The 20,593-nt window shown below is 39.6% G+C and overlaps 1 protein-coding gene across 6 annotated transcripts in view; it reads left to right on the forward strand.

Moving 5' to 3' along the window:
- LOC110487746 (LIM domain-binding protein 2) overlaps positions 1-20,593 on the forward strand; it is a 119,703-nt gene that overhangs the window by 75,282 nt on the left and 23,828 nt on the right. For 3 of the 6 annotated variants that reach the window (XM_036943085.2, XM_036943086.2, XM_090198518.1), the window contains 4 exons: positions 7,449-7,571; positions 9,951-10,034; positions 16,472-16,595; positions 20,214-20,267. In XM_036943085.2, coding sequence (XP_036798980.1) covers positions 7,449-7,571; positions 9,951-10,034; positions 16,472-16,595; positions 20,214-20,267 — 385 coding nt within the window. The remainder of the gene's footprint in view (positions 1-7,448; positions 7,572-9,950; positions 10,035-16,471; positions 16,596-20,213; positions 20,268-20,593) is intronic. The other 3 variants (XM_090198515.1, XM_090198516.1, XM_090198517.1) reach the window with 1 other exon arrangement.

Here is a 20,593-nt window from a genome sequence, read left to right on the forward strand (position 1 = left end):
GATAAAAGTCTCCAACTTCAGCGATTTTTGCAATTCGTTCCAGTCACAGGCAGCAGAGTACTGGAACGAAAGGCGGCCAAATGAGGTGTTGGCTTTAGGGATGATCAGTGAGATACACCTGCTGGAGCGCGTGCTACGGATGGGTGTTGCCATCGTGACCAGTGAGCTGAGATAAGGCAGAGCTTTACCTAGCATGGACTTGTAGATGACCTGGAGCCAGTGGGTCTGGCGACGAATATGTAGCGAGGGCCAGCCGACTAGAGCATACAAGTCGCAGTGGTGGGTGGTATAAGGTGCTTTAGTGACAAAACGGATGGCACTGTGATAGACTGCATCCAGTTTGCTGAGTAGAGTGTTGGAAGCCATTTTGTAGATGACATCGCCGAAGTCGAGGATCGGTAGGATAGTCAGTTTTACTAGGGTAAGCTTGGCGGCGTGAGTGAAGGAGGCTTTGTTGCGGAATAGAAAGCCGACTCTTGATTTGATTTTCGATTGGAGATGTTTGATATGAGTCTGGAAGGAGAGTTTGCAGTCTAGCCAGACACCTAGGTACTTATAGATGTCCACATATTCTAGGTCGGAACCATCCAGGGTGGTGATGCTAGGCGGGGATGCGGGTGCAGGCAGCGATCGGTTGAAAAGCATGCATTTGGTTTTACTAGCGTTTAAGAGCAGTCGGAGGCCACGGAAGGAGTGTTGTATGGCATTGAAGCTTGTTTGGAGGTTAGATAGCACAGTGTCCAATGACGGGCCGAAAGTATATAGAATGGTGTCGTCTGCGTAGAGGTGGATCAGGGAATCGCCCGCAGCAAGAGCAACATCATATATATACTGTATATATATATATATCAGTGTACATAATTGTAAAAGCAGGACACTGTAAAGTCCATTATCCCTCTGAGTAAGGGTGTGGGGTTTCCTTGCCCTATATATACTGTATATATATATATATATATCAGTGTACATAATTGTAAAAGCAGGACACTGTAAAGTCCATTCTCCCTCTGAGTAAGGGTGTGGGGTTTCCTTGCCCTATATATACTGTATATATATATATATATATATATATATCAGTGTACATAATTGTAAAAGCAGGACACTGTAAAGTCCATTATCCCTCTGAGTATGAATTAGGATGTTTGAGAAGGTTTGAATCCAAAGCAACCTGCCTACTCATAGTTTGAAGTACAATACCAACATACTGTAGTAGGTCAAAGCTGTGTGCTGGAATATCTTGGTAGAGCATGGGTGGAATAGGCGTTGTGGTGCTCATGTGAATTTCCTTACTTTTTCAGCTTTAGACCAATGCCTATTCTCACCTATAACATAATTGTTTTTCTTTTTAATGTGATTTAAAAATATATATATTTTAATTTCCATGGAAGGTGATTATGTATCATTATTATACAGTTTAACACGTGCTCTCCTTGTGAACCCTCCCAATGTTGTGGGTTTTATTGGTTTTATTTAGTGATAAGACCCCAGCTCATAATTCTACTGATCATTGCTCAAAGCAAATTGATGAGAGCAAGGAAACAAAGACTGAAGCAAATATTTACTATGCGATTAAACAATGCAGCTGGCTAGATGACTACAGGAGTGTGAAATATGGATGAGCTGTTCTCAGTGAAAGGGTTTTGAAATATTCTCTCTCGCCAAGGCGTGGTGTGTTCGTGAATATATCATATTCATCCACCTCAGTGGAAACGACTTGGGACACCCAGAGGGGACAGCCCTGGCATGTCAGATGAGAGTTGATTTGGAGGTAGTCCATCCGAATGTTCTCTGTGACAACGGTGGTCTACTCTGACATGACAGTGGAGGAGTTGGATGTTCCAGTGGGAGGAGGACATCAACAAGTGCATAGAGATGGCGCTATGTCAACTAGCTGGTGTTTGCATTTCAGTACTGTAGGGCAAGGTTTCCCAAACTTGGCCCTGGGGCCCACCCTGGGTGCACGTTTTGGTTTTTGCACTAGCACACACAGCTGATTCAAATAATCAAAGCTTGATGATGAATAGGTTATTTGAATCAGCTGTGTCGTGTTAGGACAAAAACCACAATGTGCACCCAGGGGGGGCCCCCAAGACTGAGTTTGGAAAACTTTGCCATAGGATGAGGGCAAAATATCTCCGGGAGGCGAACGCCCAATATTCTGATAACTTTAACTTTAGTGGTAACTTTAACCATAACGTCATGAATTGTCTTTTTAACACGTTGATTTTGACAGAGAATTTAAATGTCTGGAAGCGTTTGTTCTAAAATGATTTTGTTCATTCACTCAGTAGTGATTTCACATTTATTTATCTTGCTTGATTAAAATACAATAGTCTAAAACAGTCAATTTGTTGATAACAGACTCATTTAATCACATAGTTTAAAAGCATTTCCTTTTCTTTTGAGCGCTTGCTGCTGCAGGCGGCAAACTGATCTCATAGGATTTCGTATTATTCTGTATGTAAATCTGTGGACACTCCATTTAGAATGGTATGTTTATGTGGATGTCCATCATCCATTTGGCATGATATGTTATGAATTACAATTCATATGATAAGTTACGAATTGCAGTTTGTATGATATGTTCCGAAATTCAATGTGTAACTATGTTATGAAATTGCAATACGTATGGTATGTTACAAATTCCAATTTGTTGTAACTAACGTTAGCTAGGCTAGGGGTTAGGGTTAAGGTTAGGAGGGAGGTTAAAGGATTAAGGTTAGGGGTTAGGGGTTAGGGTTAAGGTTAGGAGGGAGGTTAAAGGATTAAGGTTAGGGGCGGCAGGGTAGCCTAGTGTTGGACTAGTAACCGGAAGGTTGCAAGTTCAAACCCCCAAGCTGACAAGGTACAAATCTGTCATTCTGCCCCTGAACAGGCAGTTAACCCACTGTTCCTAGGCCGTCATTGAAAAAAAGAATTTGTTCTTAACTGACTTGCCTAGTTAAATAAAGGTTTTAAAAATAAAAAAAGGGGAAGGGTTAGCTAGCATGCTACGTATTTGCAAAGTAGTAAGTAGTTGTGAAGTTGGTAATACCTAAAATGCTAAAGTTGATTAGATTTGAACTCGCAACTTTTGGGTTGCTAGACGCACATCCTTTTTTGTGATTTGGCTTGTTTTTGAGAACCTTTCCCCAGCCTCATTGCACGTTGTACAGTATCAGGGCACGCAAAAGACAAGCTCCAAAAACACAGAAATATGTCCTTTTAGAAATGGACACGCTCTCAGTATAGGGATGTAGGTTGATCCCTGATACTGCACAACGAGCACTGAGGAAGTGAATCGCAGCTGGGATAAGTTTCTCAAAAACAAACCAAAAGTGTCTGGACCCTTCTAAAACAAACCATTTACATAAAGAATGGAGATTATTTCACAAATATGTAAATTCTCCTTTAAGTATCCTTCTGTCTTATGTAACCATACCAAACGTAACATATCATACTAATTTTAGCGTCCCCGATTTTTGTTTACTATGTTACATCTAGTCTATGAGACCAAGTTGGCAAACGTAATGTTATATATACCCTGTTCAGCCCCTGCCATGACTACTTTTTCCTGTATCTGTATGGCTGTCATTATGACTTATGCAAGGCTGTATACAATGCAAGGCTGTATACAATGCAAGGCTGTATACAATGCAAGGCTGTATACAATGCAAGGCTGTCATTGTGACCAAAACACCAAGATCGTATGTGATTTTATGAAGTTCACTATCAAATTGATATATTTATTTCAAGTTCGTATCCAAGCCATAAGAGTAATTTTTTTAAACGTTAAAAAAAAATAATCACAAAGCTGAAGAAAATATAGTGCATGTTGGGCGTGTCTCTTAACAGGAGTATCTAGCATTACCTGATTCAGATGGTAAACTGCATTGGAATCTGGTTCTGCAGACTGTCTTTTGAATTTAAAGTGAGGCTCATGCTAGCGAGAATAGCTACAGAAATTCCTTGTGCCCTGGTGTGTGCTTCACTGCATTGAAGCACACACCATGATTTTAAGGCTGGTCCAATTTTACCCACAATACAGTGTTATCATAAAACCTGGCCACCATGTTAGGTGTATACCATACACTCTTAGAAAAAAGGGTTCCAAAAGGGTTCTTCGGCTGTCCCCATAGGGGAACCAATTTTGTTCCAGGTAGAACCCTTTTGGTTCCAGGTAGAAAACTTTTGGGTTCCATGTAAAAACCCTTTCTCCTATGGGGACAGCCGAAGAACCCTTTTGGAACCCTTTTTTCATTGCAGTGACATTTTCTCAACCAACCACCCCATTCAAGCTTTAACAAAATCAGGAAGGGGAAATTTTGTTAATTAAAATAAATTCCACTAACAGAGCACGTTCCGGGAGCTTCCATCCAAGCTTCTGGCTCTGGAGCGCTGAATCTCAATGAGCTCTCTACCTCACTCCCTCTTCCCTCTCCTCCACCCTCCTCCCTCCTCCCTCTTTTCTCTCCTCCACTCCCCTCCCTCCATCCCCCCATTCCTCATCCCCGGGCTGCTTCCCTATCCCAGAGGGAAAAGCCCCCGCAATCCCACTGGGAGTAATCTGGATGTGTAAACCCGAAGTATGTGTGCATGTTTGTGTGTGTGTGCGTTTGAGGCAGGAGTGTTGGTTTTTGGATGATGGTACCCCCTGCTGTACCCCTATGGTGTCCCAGCACCTCTATTCAACACCCAGCGGGTCCTACTATAGTTTGTTTGAGTTTATTTTATTTTTACAGGGACAGTGCACATTAATAAACTTTTCAGTAAAACTGCCGGTTTTAGCCAGCCGGCTAATTTTCAACCACAGTCCCTGGGCAGGTTATTAAAAACCTGGGCTATGTGGATATAGCATCGTAGTATCGGGGCCAAGGTCCTTGTTACTGTAGCCCAGTGGGCATTCGCTACCTGTGGGGACAGAAGAACCAGGTGGGTGGTCTGTGGATGTAGCATCGTAGCATCTGGGCTAAGGTCCTTGTTACTGTAGCCCAGTGGGCACTCGCTACCTCTGGGGACAGAAGAACCAGGTGGGTGCTCTGTGGATGTAGCATCGTAGCATCTGGGCTAAGGTCCTTGTTACTGTAGCCCAGTGGACCATCGCTACCTGTGGGGACAGAAGAAAAAAGCCAGCCTAGTTTATCAGGCACTGATTCTATCTCTCTCCTGTTAATTTTTATTTGTTTATTGTGTAAACTGTTTAAGCAAAAGGCAAATTGAATTGATATGGTTGATGAATTGGTACATAATATCAGTGTAATGACGGTATATTACAGCCTAATACAATGAACACTTGACTATAGAATGTATTTCCTGTTATTAACTGTATTACAGCCTAATACATGATGAATGTATGATGTTTTATAATGTAAGTACATGTAACAGATGTGTTATTAATGCTCTATTATGCCCTTATTCATAATGAATCATCTTTCAGTAATATTGATATATAAACCTAATCCATTATGAATAAGGCCTACAGTTGCATCTCATACAGTAGAGAATGATGGGATGCTGTGTTACTCTCAGAATATGTGGTTGAGATCCCTTAGCTAAGCGAATGTGCACAATATTTATTACAGGCATCTTAAATCAATGGGGACCCTCCAAGGGGCCTTACCTATTTATGGACAGTGTTTTTATTGACCAGGATTTTCATCCGTTGCCCATACTTTTCGTACGGTCCTGTGAAGTGTCGTGTTGTAAGACTAAAGGTTTTGTTAACAAGCCACTTTAGCCAACCGATATCATAGAGGAGTCGTTTTTAATTGTTTCCATCACATTTTGGCTTGAATGTTTGCTGTACAGTTTATGTACACATATGATATAATATTCATACATTTCTTCTGGACAATATTTCTGTCCATTTAGGGGACCCCTTTTGTCTCAAGTGTACCCCCAGAGGCAAACAACCCGTATCATCTATTTAACTCCCATGAAAAGGTTTCATGATGTTTAAAAACATATTTTAGCACGTGTAGGTCTTTGTGTTAATACCAATGGAAGCGATACAGAATTTCACTTAGCTCTGTAGCCAGTATTGTTAAACTCATACTTTTGCACTGTGGCTGGAGGTCAGTAGTATGAGAAGCAGCTGGAATGATTTTCAAACAAGAATGAAAGCCCTTTCCATTGTCAATTAAACAATTCTGATAATTAAAAAAAACATTGCTTCTGTCTAATCCGCATGAATCTATCTAAAAACATACGCATTATCGTCCTGAACAGCATCCCTCCAACGACTAACCGTTAAGCTCGATAACTATCAAAAAGTAGTTCCGACTCTTAATCCCAATAGTAAGAATAACTCATGAATACACTATCAAGGCACACAGAAACATCGTCACATTTTAGCCAAGTAGCATAGACTTTACTACATCCCCAGAATGCCCTAAATCATATATTCAATGGTAGGAGCTAGTAGAGGAAAAAATATTCCCCTTTTCTCTACTTTTTCTTTTTTTCCATTGTGGCGGAGTGATACCACGTGACCAGGCCTGTATGCCCGCCAGCCTCTTTCTTGTTGATCCTCGGGAGACCATCTGTGCTGGGGGCATTGATTAGAGTGTCTGGTGGGATTACATCTTTTCTGTTGCCATGCCAACTAATCAGCTGATTTTTTTTGCTGCTCGCTCTATCCCTCCCTCTGGTTGCCACAGCAACGAAACATTGGGAACTGCAAGAGCCCTGACAACACTGAATTCGGCTAAAGGGGCGAATGTGTGTGTGTTTTTTCTGGCTCTCTCATACTCGTCCACACACATACACTCTCTCTCTCTCTCTCTCTCTCTCTCCCTCTCTCTCTCTCTCTTGCACACTACATTTTTCTCTCTCTCGCTCTCGCACACTCCTCTGTCTTTTTCTCTCTCGCTCTCTTGCACACTCTCCCTCTCTCTCTCTCTCTCTCTCTCTCTCTCTCTCTCCCTCTCTCTCTCTCTCTCTCTCTTAATTGGCAACTCTCTCTGACCCAAAGTTCTTGTGTCTCTGCCGTAAACACACTCCTCTCAACATCATCTTCAAGAGAGTGTGAGGAATGAGAGGAACAAGGACAGACCAGCTGAATAAGGACAGAGTAAATAATAGCCTGCCCAATTCCATACAACTTCAACGTATTCCAAAGTGAATGACATCCTGCTGAGTATTAAGAATCGATCCCTGTAATGATTACCCAAATAAACAGACGCCCGCGTGCCAGCTAGCTAAAAATGACTGATCGTAAAAGAAATACATCAATATGGGGAATTATTTTGAAGGTGATGTAAACCGTAGTATACTGTATCCTAAGGGCCTTTTATTTTGAAAAGCGCTCTTGAATGAAGCTGAATACTATAGGCCTACATTTGTTACAAAGGTTGTTATAAATGATACTACAAAATTCATAAAGGTGTCATGCCTGTTCTCATGCAGGTGTTATGAATGCCTTATGTATACCCCCTTCAGATAAAGTGTTCCCCATCTTTGTTGTTGGACAGGTATGCACAGAGGGCAGACTGATTCTTGAATTTGCCTTTGATGACCTCATGAGGATCAAGACCTGGCACTTCACCATCCGGCAATACCGAGAACTCATCCCCCGCAGCATCCTGGCCATGCACGTGAGTGGTGTGACATCATCAAAATGGGCCGACTGCACGGCGACACAAATTTACCACATAGAGTTGGATAGGTGGTGATGCCTATGCTGGATAGAGGGTGATGCCTATGCTGGATAGAGGGTGATGCCTATGCTGGATAGAGGGTGATGCCCATGCTGGATAGAGGGTGATGCCCATGCTGTCACAGAAGCCATTATGGCAAGATGCAAACATATACCCTCTATCCAACTCTATGGTTTGATATCATCAACATGCGCCAACCACCACCCACCTATTTTCCATCCAGGTGTATCCTATTCTCGAATGTTAATGAGAGTCCTCTTCCTCGGGCTCTTAAGTGGCCCAACTCCACCAAGACACTTAGACGCTATTCATAAGCATATGAATTTAAAAGCTATACAAAGCAGTTTGGAAAGTGTCCCAATTTGGAGGGATTTTAAAAACCAATTTATTTGCAGACATCAAAGGAAGGCTTGGATGAAAGAGGACCCTTGCCTGAGCAAAAAATAAATAACAAGGTCACTTGAATAATCTGTTTAATTCCAGTGTAATGAACATAATAGTCACACGGAGGGAATGGCAGTGAAGTGAGCAACTTATAGGTTGTCATAGTTCCATACGTTATACATAGTATATTATATTCACTAGTGCACAGTCATACTCTAGTCATACTCTAATATCATGAATATGTTTCCATCAAATACATTCCCTGTCTGCATGTCACCTATCATAACCTAAACACACCTACCTCGAAGTGTGCAACACTGAAACTTTTTCTTCAGCCCTGTGGGCCTAAAGGTGTATTTAAGAAGTAGTTTTCCCTGAATAGCCAGCCTCCTTCTTTTTGCCAAATCTTTATATAAAATTCACACACGATTAAATTGGCCCCTGTGGGTATTCCCACTAATTTCAGGAGAGTAGGGTATTGTGGGCCTTGGATGGATATTTCACAGGCATACGAGTGATGTGTAAAAGTGAGTTAGCTCTTTTGATCATGGCCTCGACTAATGAAAAGTGTAGAGAGAGTCCGGACTGGAAGTGAGAAGACTGAATTTAGACAGACACAATTGTGCTAGTTCATGTGTGCATGCACATTGCCCCCAGACATTCACACACAGACACAGACATAGACACAAACACATATACACACAAACACACACGCACATTTTGCAGGCTTTGTTATAAAATTCTAAACATACATTTTTTTTTTCAAACATTCATTTCTTGTAAAAGCACACATTTTGGATTGGAAAAATATGTGTTGTGGGTATTTCATAGTTTCACCCCACTGGGCAAAAGCTGGTTGAATCAGTGTTGTTTTCACATCATTTCATACAAAATATAAAATGTGATGGTGTCGAATCAATGTGGAATTGAAAACAGATTTGTATTTTATCTCCTTTTTCTCCCCAATTTTGATCTTGTCTCATCGTTGCAACCTCTCAGCCGGCTCAGGAGGCGAAGGTCAAGTCATGTGTCCTCCGAAACATGACCCGCCAAACCACGCTTCTTAACAACCGCCCACTTAATCCCGAAAGCCAGCCACACCAATTTATCAGAGGAAACACCGTTCACCTGATGACCGAGGTCAGCCTGCAGGCTCCCGGCCTGCCACAAGGAGTCGCTAGAGCCAAGTTAAGCCCCCCCGGCCAAACCCTCCCCTAACCCGAACGACGCTGGGCCAATTGAGCGCCTCCCTATGGTACTCCCGATCACGGCTGGTTGTGATACAGCCTGGGATGTAACCCGGGTCTATTGTGATGCCTCTAGCACAGCGATGCAGTGCCTTAGATTTCTGCGCCACTCAGGAGGCCCATTTCATATTTTTTTCACCCAACTTTTAACCTAAATTCAATGAAATTATGAAATTATTTTTTGATTTCACATTCAATTCACGTTAGTTGACAACTCAACCAAATGTAAATCAAAACTAGACGTTGAGCTGACGTCTGCCCAGTGGGACAGTTTTGTGGGTATTTTAAGGCTAGTGTATTCTGACACTGAATTTTTGAATGGGTATTCAGTGTAGTTGTTGATGACCGTAGATGAGAAAGTATTTGACATCTCTTGGAGTCACGGGTTCTCACAACACTAAGCTGTAGTCAGGTGGCTTCTTGATATTGATATATACCGATTTTTTTTTTTTTTTACCATCGTCCATCTTTCCTGACTTTCTCTACACCAAGATTCAACTGGGAATTAGTGTGTTTTTGATTTTGAATGGACGCAGAGCCGGGCTAGGCTTCTCATCTGTCTTTTGTTTTGTCAATACACAGCATTTTCAGACTGAAGACTTCTATTATATAAAAGAGTTCTAACAAATTAATATTAGTAGTTAATATTAATGCAAACTGTATGTTGCCCCCCCCCAACCCTTAGGCACAAGACCCCCAGGTTCTGGAACAGCTCTCCAAAAACATCACCCGCATGGGGCTGACCAACTTCACCCTCAACTACCTCAGGGTAAGAGCTCTCTGTCTCATGTTTGTCTTTCTGTATCTGTCTCTCTCTCTGTGTCTGTCTCCCTCTGTCTCTGTCTCCCTCTGTCTCTCGCTGTCTCTGTCTGTGTCCTTCTGTTTCTGTTTCTGTCTCTCTCTCTGTGTCTGTCTCTCTGTCTCTGTCTCCCTCTGTCTCACGCGGTCTCTGTCTGTGTCCTTCTGTTTCTGTCTCTGTCTCTCTCTGTCTGTGTCTGTGTGTCTGTTTGTGTCTGTCTCTCTGTCTCTCTCTGTCTGTCTCTGTCTGTGTCCTTCTGTTTCTGTTTCTGTCTCTCTCTCTGTGTCTGTCTCTCTGTCTCTGTCTCCCTCTGTCTCTCGCGGTCTCTGTCTGTGTCCTTCTGTTTCTGTCTCTGTCTCTCTCTGTCTGTGTCTGTGTGTCTGTTTGTGTCTGTCTCTCTGTCTCTCTCTGTCTGTCTCTGTTTGTGTCCTTCTGTTTCTGTCTCTGTCTCTCTCTCTGTGTCTGTCTCTCTGTCTCTGTCTCCCTCTGTCTCTCGCGGTCTCTGTCTGTGTCCTTCTGTTTCTGTCTCTGTCTCTCTGTCTGTGTCTGTGTGTCTGTTTGTGTCTGTCTCTCTGTCTCTCTCTGTCTGTCTCTGTCTGTGTCCTTCTGTTTCTGTCTCTGTCTCTCTCTGTCTGTGTCTGTGTGTCTGTCTGTGTCTGTCTCTGTCTCTCTCTGTGCCTGTGTGTCTGTCTGTGTCTGTCTCTGTCTCTCTCTGTGTCTGTGTGTCTGTCTGTGTCTGTCTCTGTCTCTCTCTGTCTGTGTCTGTCTCTGTCTCTCTCTGTCTCTGTATGTCTGTCTGTGTCTGTCTCTGTCTCTCTCCGGCTGTGTCTGTGTGTCTGTCTGTGTCTGTCTCTGTCTCTCTCCGGCTGTGTCTGTGTGTCTGTCTGTGTCTGTCTCTGTCTCTCTCCGGCTGTGTCTGTGTGTCTGTCTGTGTCTGTCTCTGTCTCTCTCCGGCTGTGTCTGTGTGGATCTTTCTGTTGCACTATTCAGTTCAACAATCACCTTGATATAGCTACCATAGCATACCCTCCACAATTTCTAATTGTTAGGTACCTGAAAATGAATATTTATAAAATGTCAAGATGGAATGTACAATATAATTCCATTCACAGACAGTACTGATAGCTGTCACCATATGTTATTTTAATCTGAATACATAAAACAGTACTGACATCTATTACAATATGTTATTTTAATCTGAATACATAAAACAGTATTGACATCTATCACCATATGTTATTTTAATCTGAATACATAAAACAGTACTGACATCTATCACCATATGTTATTTTAATCTGAATACATAAAACAGTATTGACATCTATCACAATATGTTATTTTAATCTGAATACATAAAACAGTACTGACATCTATCACCATATGTTATTTTAATCTGAATACATAAAACAGTACTGACATCTATCACAATATGTTATTTTAATGTGAATACATAAAACAGTACTGACATCTATCACAATATGTTATTTTAATGTGAATACATAAAACAGTACTGACATCTATCACAATATGTTATTTTAATCTGAATACATAAAACAGTACTGACATCTATCACAATATGTTATTTTAATCTGAATACATAAAACAGTACTGACATCTATCACAATATGTTATTTTAATCTGAATACATAAAACAGTACTGACAGCTATTACAATATGTTATTTTAATCTGAATGCATAAAACAGTACTGACAGCTATTACAATATGTTATTTTAATGTGAATACATAAAACAGTACTGACATCTATCACAATATGTTATTTTAATGTGAATACATAAAACAGTACTGACAGCTATTACAATATGTTATTTTAATCTGAATACATAAAACAGTACTGACATCTATCACAATATGTTATTTTAATCTGAATACATAAAACAGTACTGACATCTATCACAATATGTTATTTTAATCTGAATACATAAAACAGTACTGACATCTATCACAATATGTTATTTTAATGTGAATACATAAAACAGTACTGACATCTATCACAATATGTTATTTTAATGTGAATACATAAAACAGTACTGACATCTATCACAATATGTTATTTTAATCTGAATACATAAAACAGTACTGACATCTATCACAATATGTTATTTTAATCTGAATACATAAAACAGTACTGACATCTATCACAATATGTTATTTTAATCTGAATACATAAAACAGTACTGACAGCTATTACAATATGTTATTTTAATCTGAATGCATAAAACAGTACTGACAGCTATTACAATATGTTATTTTAATGTGAATACATAAAACAGTACTGACATCTATCACAATATGTTATTTTAATGTGAATACATAAAACAGTACTGACAGCTATTACAATATGTTATTTTAATCTGAATACATAAAACAGTACTGACATCTATCACAATATGTTATTTTAATCTGAATACATAAAACAGTACTGACAGCTATTACAATATCTTATTTTAATCTGAATACATAAAACAGTACTGACATCTATCACCATATGTTATTTTAATCTGAATACATAAAACAGTACTGACATCTATCACAATATGTTATTTTAATCTGAATACATAAAACAGTACTGACATCTATCACAATATGTTATTTTAATCTGAATACATAAAACAGTACTGACAGCTATTACAATATCTTATTTTAATCTGAATACATAAAACAGTATTGACATCTATCACAATATGTTATTTTAATCTGAATACATAAAACAGTACTGACAGCTATTACAATATCTTATTTTAATCTGAATGCATAAAACAGTACTGACAGCTATTACAATATGTTATTTTAATCTGAATACATAAAACAGTACTGACAGCTATTACAATATGTTATTTTAATCTGAATACATAAAACAGTACTGACAGCTATTACAATATGTTATTTTAATCTGAATACATAAAACAGTACTGACAGCTATCACAATATGTTATTTTAATCTGAATACATAAAACAGTACTGACATCTATCACAATATGTTATTTTAATCTGAATACATAAAACAGTACTGACAGCTATCACAATATGTTATTTTAATCTGAATACATAAAACAGTACTGACATCTATCACAATATGTTATTTTAATCTGAATACATAAAACAGTACTGACATCTATCACAATATGTTATTTTAATCTGAATACATAAAACAGTACTGACATCTATCACAATATGTTATTTTAATGTGAATACATAAAACAGTATTGACATCTATCACAATATGTTATTTTAATCTGAATACATAAAACAGTACTGACATCTATCACCATATGTTATTTTAATCTGAATACATAAAACAGTACTGACATCTATCACAATATGTTATTTTAATCTGAATACATAAAACAGTACTGACAGCTATTACAATATGTTATTTTATTCTGAATACATAAATGCATCAGTGAATATCCACCTATATGTTCTTCTTTACTTTTTGGTTCCAGTCCTCAGTGTATTTAAAACATGAACTTAGTGGACTTCTCAGCTGTCTGCACCAGAATACATTAGTCAGTATTTCAGATGTCTTTTGTTTGTGCTTTTCATTCCAAGATTGAGTGACAGCTCCGATTTCCAAATGGGAGAACAAGAGAAGAAGAGTGAGGGAGAAAAGAGAGAGGGAGTGAATTAATTGGATTGAGAAAATTAGCATAACATTAATGAATGCTCCCTGTTGACTCAGAATTGTGAAATGCAGCACGGAGAGACGGCGAAGAGCTTAGCCACTGTTTATTATGAAGAATGTGTAGAGAGAGTGGAGGGAGAGAGAGGGGAGAGAGAGCGAGAGACAGAGACAGAGGGCTTTTGGGTAGATTTTTGAATGACCGTTCTTAACATTTTGTTGGATTAATGTTTTTTTTAAGATTCCTTGCAGCATACCATTAAAATAATTATGGAAAGCATATGGAATGATCATATGGAATATATTGAGTGTAGTTTTGGAGTGGTGTGCGCCATAACACACCTACAGTATATTATTTAGTTATTTTGCTGAACTCAAATTACACAGACAGACTTGCTTTCCAGTTAATGACAATATGTCATCCATTACCTATAGGAGATTTCGCTAATGGCCGTTAGTGTAATGCTACTAAGCTATTCCTTTCAGTTTTTATGACACCCCACAACCTACCTAATTTATCCCAAACAAAATACCCCTTGTAATTTTTCACCAACAAATCCTAGTCTTGGCTCTGAGGCAAATTAGGAATTGGCTGACTTTTGGAGTTTGGGTCAATTTCATACTGTACTTTGAGTAAATATCATCGGTCTGCCTCACGTCACTGTGAGCCGCAATGATTTCTCTCTTGCTATCTTAGAGTGTCACTGTTCAAATAAAATACGCCCTTTCCTCACATAAATGGAGTCTTTATTGTCTTTCAAAAGGCGCCCATGCATTTCCTACCGTTTATCAGTTCTTCCCAAAGAGACTGATGGTTTCCTGGCCAAGGGTCAAAACAAGCTTTTTTTGGTCACTGTATTTAAGCCTTTCCATGTGTTAGAGCCGTGCAGCAGACTTCCTACCATTCAACCTGAAAATAGCACTTGTTTTCAAGGTCAAATCCAGGGATTGTTCCCTGAGCTAGGGGGGATATAGCCGTGTCAAGAGGACAGCAACAGAGAAACAACATGGGCTTAGTGTGCTACATGTGTTACATGCATGTTCTCTTCGCCTGCATACCGTCCAATGGCATTAGGAAATAGATCTGTAGTAGTAGCGAATCCTATTCCTTATGATCTAAAAGGCTAAACTGATCCTATTTACACACCCAGGTCTGTTTTGATAGGCCTAGATATGTAGGATCTTAATTTGAGCCAGTTTGCTACATCAGGATAACAAATCCTGCAGCAACAGGAAATGTGAATTATTATGTGGATTATAATTATTGGACATTTTTGTATGGGTTTATACATTTTTTAGTAAGGCAAAAGGGGAAACTACTAACTCAAGAAGCCTTTTAAACCTCAAATACACTACAAATGTTGCATTTCCTGCTTTGCTGGAAGGTTCTCCTTCAACAGTTGTGATCCAATTAAGATCTGTATGAGTACAAACCATTTCTGTGTGGACCTCGCTTTGTGTACGGGGCATTATACCCCACATAGCCTGGTTCCTCTCTAGGTTTCTTCCTAGGTTTTGGCCTTTCTAGGCAGTTTTTCCTAGCCACCGTGCTTCTACACCTGCATTGCTTGCTGTTTGGGGTTTTAGGCTGGGTTTCTGTACAGCACTTTGAGATATCAGCTGATGTACGAAGGGCTATATAAATAAATTTGATTTTTTTTTGGATTATCATGCTGAAACAAGAAAGGGCCTTCCCCAAACTGTTGCCATATAGTTGGAAGAACATAAATTGTCTAGAATGTCATTGTATGCTATAGCTTTAAGATTTCCCTTTCCAAACCATGAAAAACAGCGCCAGAACATTATTCCTCCTCAACCAAACTTTGCAGTTGGCACTATGCATTGGGGCAGGTAGAGTTCTCCTGGCATTCGCCAAACCCAGATTCGTCCATCGGACTGCCAGATGGTGAAGTGTGATTCATCACTCCAGTGAACTTGTTTTCACTGCTCCAGAGTCCAATGGAGGAGAGCTTTACACCACTCGAGCCGGTGCAGTTTGGAACTCTGTAGTGAGCGTTGCAACCGAGGACAGACTATTTTTTACACGCTTTGCGCTTTGGTCCCTTTCTGTGAGCTTGTTTGGCCTACCACTTCACGGCTGAACCGTTGTTGCTCCTAGACGTTTCCACTTCACAATAAGATCACTTAGATTTGACTGGGATAGCTCTAGCAGGGCAGAAATTTGACGAACTGACTTGTTGGAAAGGTGGCATTCTATTATGATGCCACGTTGAAAGTCACTGAGTTCCTTAGTAAGGCCACTCTACTGCCAATGTTTTGCCTGTGGAGATTGCATGGCGGTGTGCTCATTTTTATACACCTGTCATCAAAGGATATGGCTGAAATAGCCGAATCCACTAATTTGAAGGGTCTGTGTACCCGCATGACAATGCTTTGGTGTGACAGCAGGGACGAGCATTTTGATGTTTGTTGCTGCCTAAGATAACTGTTGAGGGAGGCTGTTTGCCACATTTGAAAGTTACACAGCTGTGAGTGTCTTACCTATTTAAACTGACAAACTGGCCCCCATGTCCTCTTTGTGATGACTTCATAGATCACTTGAGGATTCTCCTTGCTGTAATACAGAATTTCAGATACAGTATGTAGAAATGATACCCTTTAGAGCGAAGCTCACACAACAATTACAGATCCATCTTCACCAACATGGAAAACAACGTGTATATGTACTATATATGCATTTGCGTTTTTATACTACGAAATTCAACATTTGCATGTGTGTGTGTTCGTTTTTTCCATCATCTGCAGCTGTGTGTCATCCTGGAGCCCATGCAGGAGCTCATGTCCAGGCACAAGACCTACAACCTCAGCCCTAGGGACTGTCTGAAGACATGCCTGTTCCAGAAGTGGCAGAGAATGGTGGCCCCGCCAGGTAACGTTTATACGGCTTTACTAACCAAACACACTGTTCTGCAACTATTAATACTGTGTTCCAAATGGCACCATATTCCCGGTATAGTGCAATACTTTTCACCAGTGCCCTATGGGACACAACCAATGTTATTATAGTGACTATAGTAATAGGAGAGCTGAGGTGATATAATGACAATAGTTAGATTGTCTAATTTCTGGAGACCATGTTGAAAAAATAATAGTAATCCATTTTTATTACATTATTTGTATTTCTAAATATGTATTATATTGCATAATACCTCACATTTATTCTCCCTGTCAGGAATCAGGAAATTGATCAGGACTTCCTCTGGAATTTTTATTTGAACAGACTGTAACCGGCCATTTCAGGGTTTTATGGTTGATGTTCGAAGGGTGGTTCTTAAAAAATAGTTGGCTTAAACTGTCTGTGCAATATTAAAGCTGGAGTTTTTGACATATTCAAGGCCTGCAAATTACTGCAATGTTCGCCAGGGCTTGACAAGACGTCTTAAAAAAGCAACACCCGTAGAAACCCTTTGACTCGGACCTGTGTAATGTGCAAGGCTTCTGAACTTTAATTAAGGGTGCCTGGTGTAATCAAACTACAAGATCCAACTCCCTTGCTGATAGCTCCCAAGAGGTTTGAATTCTCACTGTCAATGAGCGTAGAATCATCTGGAACAGACGCTTTGAAAAAGGAGAAGTTGAACAGTCAATGTGTAATTGTGCACAAGGAGATAAACCTTTGATCAATTTCATGTTGTATAGTATCAGGGTTCAGTAAAAGAAAATGTAAGGTGCCAAACGTATCAGCTGTATAGGAACTGACAGCAGCTTTGGGATCCAGAACCCTCTGTATATGTCTTTACATATTGCCTTTACTCAATACCTGTTTCACTAGTGGACTTTATTCTTAACATTGTATTGGGTGTATAGCCAGATTATTAGAATGGTAGCTTTTATCATTTGACACAGATCTAGGATCAGTTTTGCTGGTCATAAATCTTTCGTGCGCCACTACAGTTCGTCTGTCTGCCTGTGTTTTTAAAGGAAAGCAAACTGAACTAAGCTGGTCTAATAATTGTGTAATTGTGGTTTCCTTATTAGTCAAGTTTTTCATCTTTCCTCCAATTCTTCTCAGACCTGGAAAATGGTTCTGTTTTAGCGAGGAAGGAAGCACGGATGCATTTATGCACTGATAAGTTTTTTTAATGGAAATGAACAAGTTTTAGTGCGTCATTTGTTCGACATTGACGTAAACAGTTGTGATGCCAGAGACGGTTGTTTCTGACAATGGACATCATGTTCCTGTTCCTGGGGTTGTCAAAGTAGTAGATGGGAATTGGTAATAGACTTGTCACCGTTTTGATAGTTTCTCGTGACAACCTTAAACATTACAATTGACTAGCAATAGAGATGTTTATTTGGTTCTGGGTGAAGAGATTACAGTTCTGATTTAAAAAAAAAGGTGTACAGTGCATTCGGAAAATATTCAGACCCCTTGACTTTTTCAACATTTTGTTACATTACAGCCTTATTCTAAAATGGATTAAAACGTTTTTTTCCCTCATCAATCAACACACAATACCCAATAGTGACAAACCAAAACGGATTTTTATAAATTTTTGCAAATGTATTTTAAAAACCTGATATCACATTTACATAAGTAGTCAGACCCTTGACTGAGCATTTTGTTGAAGCACCTTTGGCAGTGATTACAGCTTCAAGTCTTCAATGGCACAAGCTTTGCACACCTGCATTTGGGGAGTTTCTCCCATTCTTCTCTGCAGATCCTCTCAAGAACTGTCAGGTCTCTCCAGAGATGTTCGATTGGGTTCAGGCTCTGACTGGGTTACTCAAGGACATTCAGAGACTTGTCCCGAAGCCATTCCTGCGTTGTCTTGGCTGTGTGCTTAGGGTCATTGTCCTGTTGGAAGGTGAACTTTCCCCCCAGGCTGAGGACCTGAGAGCTCTGGAGCAGGTTTTCATCAAGGATCTCTGTACTTTGCTCCTCACTAGTCTCCCAGTCCTTGCCACTTAAAAACACCCCACAGCATGATGCTGCCACCACCATGCTTCACCGTAGGGATGGTGCCAGGTTTCCTCCAGATGTGACGCTTGGCATTCAGGCCAAAGTGTTCAATCTTGGTTTCATCAGACCAGAGAATCTTGTTTCTAGTGGTCTGAGAGTCTTTAGGTGCCTTTTGGCAAACTCCAAGCGGGTTGTCGTGTGCCTTTTACTGAGGAGTGGCTCCCGTCTGGCCACTCTACCATAAAGCCCTGATTGGTTAAGTGCTACAGAGATGGTTGTTCTTTTGGAAGGTTTTTCCATCTCCACAGCTGAACTCTGGAGCTCTGTCAGAGTGACCATTGGGTTCTTGGTCACCTCCCTGACAAAGGCCCTTCTCCCCTGACTTCTCAGTTTGGCTGAGCGGCCAGCTCTAAGAAGAGTCTTGTTGGTTCCAAACTTCTTCCATTGAAGAATGATGGAGGCCACTGTGTTCTTGGGGACCTTCAATGCTGCAGAAATGTTTTGGTACCCTTCCCCAGATCTGTGCTTTGACACAATCCTGTCTCGGAGCTCTACGGACAATTCCTTCTACCTCATGGCTTGGTTTTTGCTCTGACATACACTGTCAACTGTGGGACCTTATATAGACAGTGTGTGCCTTTCCAAATCATGTCCAATCATTTGAATTTACCACAGGTGGACCCCAATCAAGTTGTAGCAAAATCTCAAGGATGATCAATGGAAACAGGATGTAGCTCAATTTTGAGTCTCATAGCAAAGGGTCTGAATACTTACGTAAATAAGGTATTTCTGTTTTGTATTTTTAATACATTTTAATACATTTTTTTTAACCTGTTTTTGCTTTGTCATTATGGTGTATTGTGTGTAGATTGATGAAGATTTTATTTTTTTTTAATCAATTTTAGAATAAGGCTGTAACGTAACATGTGGGAAAAGTCAAGAGGTCTGAATACTTTCCGAATGCACTGTATGTTCCTCAGTTATGTTATCTTTTCAGATAAATTAGACGTCGCTGGTTGCCTTTGAATAATAAAGCATCTCCCTTGGTGTGATTAGTATAAGAAATGTATTTCATTTTCAGACATCTTTTTGAAGATCACAGAAATGTTGTTTTTCCCACACTGACATTCAGAGGAATAACATTCTCTTACAAACACTTGGTGAAAATAGCTAAACACATCATTTATGTACATCAGAAACAGATATAAGTACTGCTAAGATCTCTACTGAACCTATCTTATTACTTTACACAAGAATAATGATCAAGGATATACCCTTTTTTTATTTAATATTTTATTTATGAATTAATGAAATGTGTGGCTCATAATTAGACAAAAATACTTTTCATAATTGTACCCCTTAGTAATAATGTTTTTCGAAATATTACTCAACAGTAATAATATTTAGACAATATATTTGTCTGTACATTGCAGTGAATGTACAGCTAGCTATCTTTTCTCTTATATTCTCTCTGTTGTAATTTCTGGTCTCTCTCTCTCTCTCTCTCTCTCTCTCTCTGATATTTAATTACTTAAAATAATTCATCACTACAATAAACAAAACCCATTTTGATTCTGGTTTCAGCTGGACACCCACAGAATTTCAAAACGGAAATATTCCCCACAAATCACAAAAAAGGTACCTTTTCTGTCTTCCTGTAGTTTTCAATAGAGAGAGAAGTAGTCTTGGAGATTGTATTTTATTCTCTCTCTGAACAGAATGTCATGAAATACATTGTTGTGTACTTTTTGTCATGAATGCTCAACAACCGCCTAAAGACGAAATTAGATGACTGCATGTCACATTCAGTATTTTATGCTAAGTCACTATGAAATTCTAAATCATTGACCTAAAATGTTTGCTAAGACACCACACTGTCCATCACCGCTTCATATGGTGACGCAAACAAACAAACAATCTGACTCGTAAAGACAAACCACAGCAATACAAATAAATAATAATAC

Source organism: Oncorhynchus mykiss, chromosome 14, assembly GCF_057628025.1.
Source record: "Oncorhynchus mykiss isolate SJ-2025 chromosome 14, ASM5762802v1, whole genome shotgun sequence".
In the NCBI taxonomy this organism is placed as follows: Eukaryota; Metazoa; Chordata; class Actinopteri; order Salmoniformes; family Salmonidae; genus Oncorhynchus; species Oncorhynchus mykiss.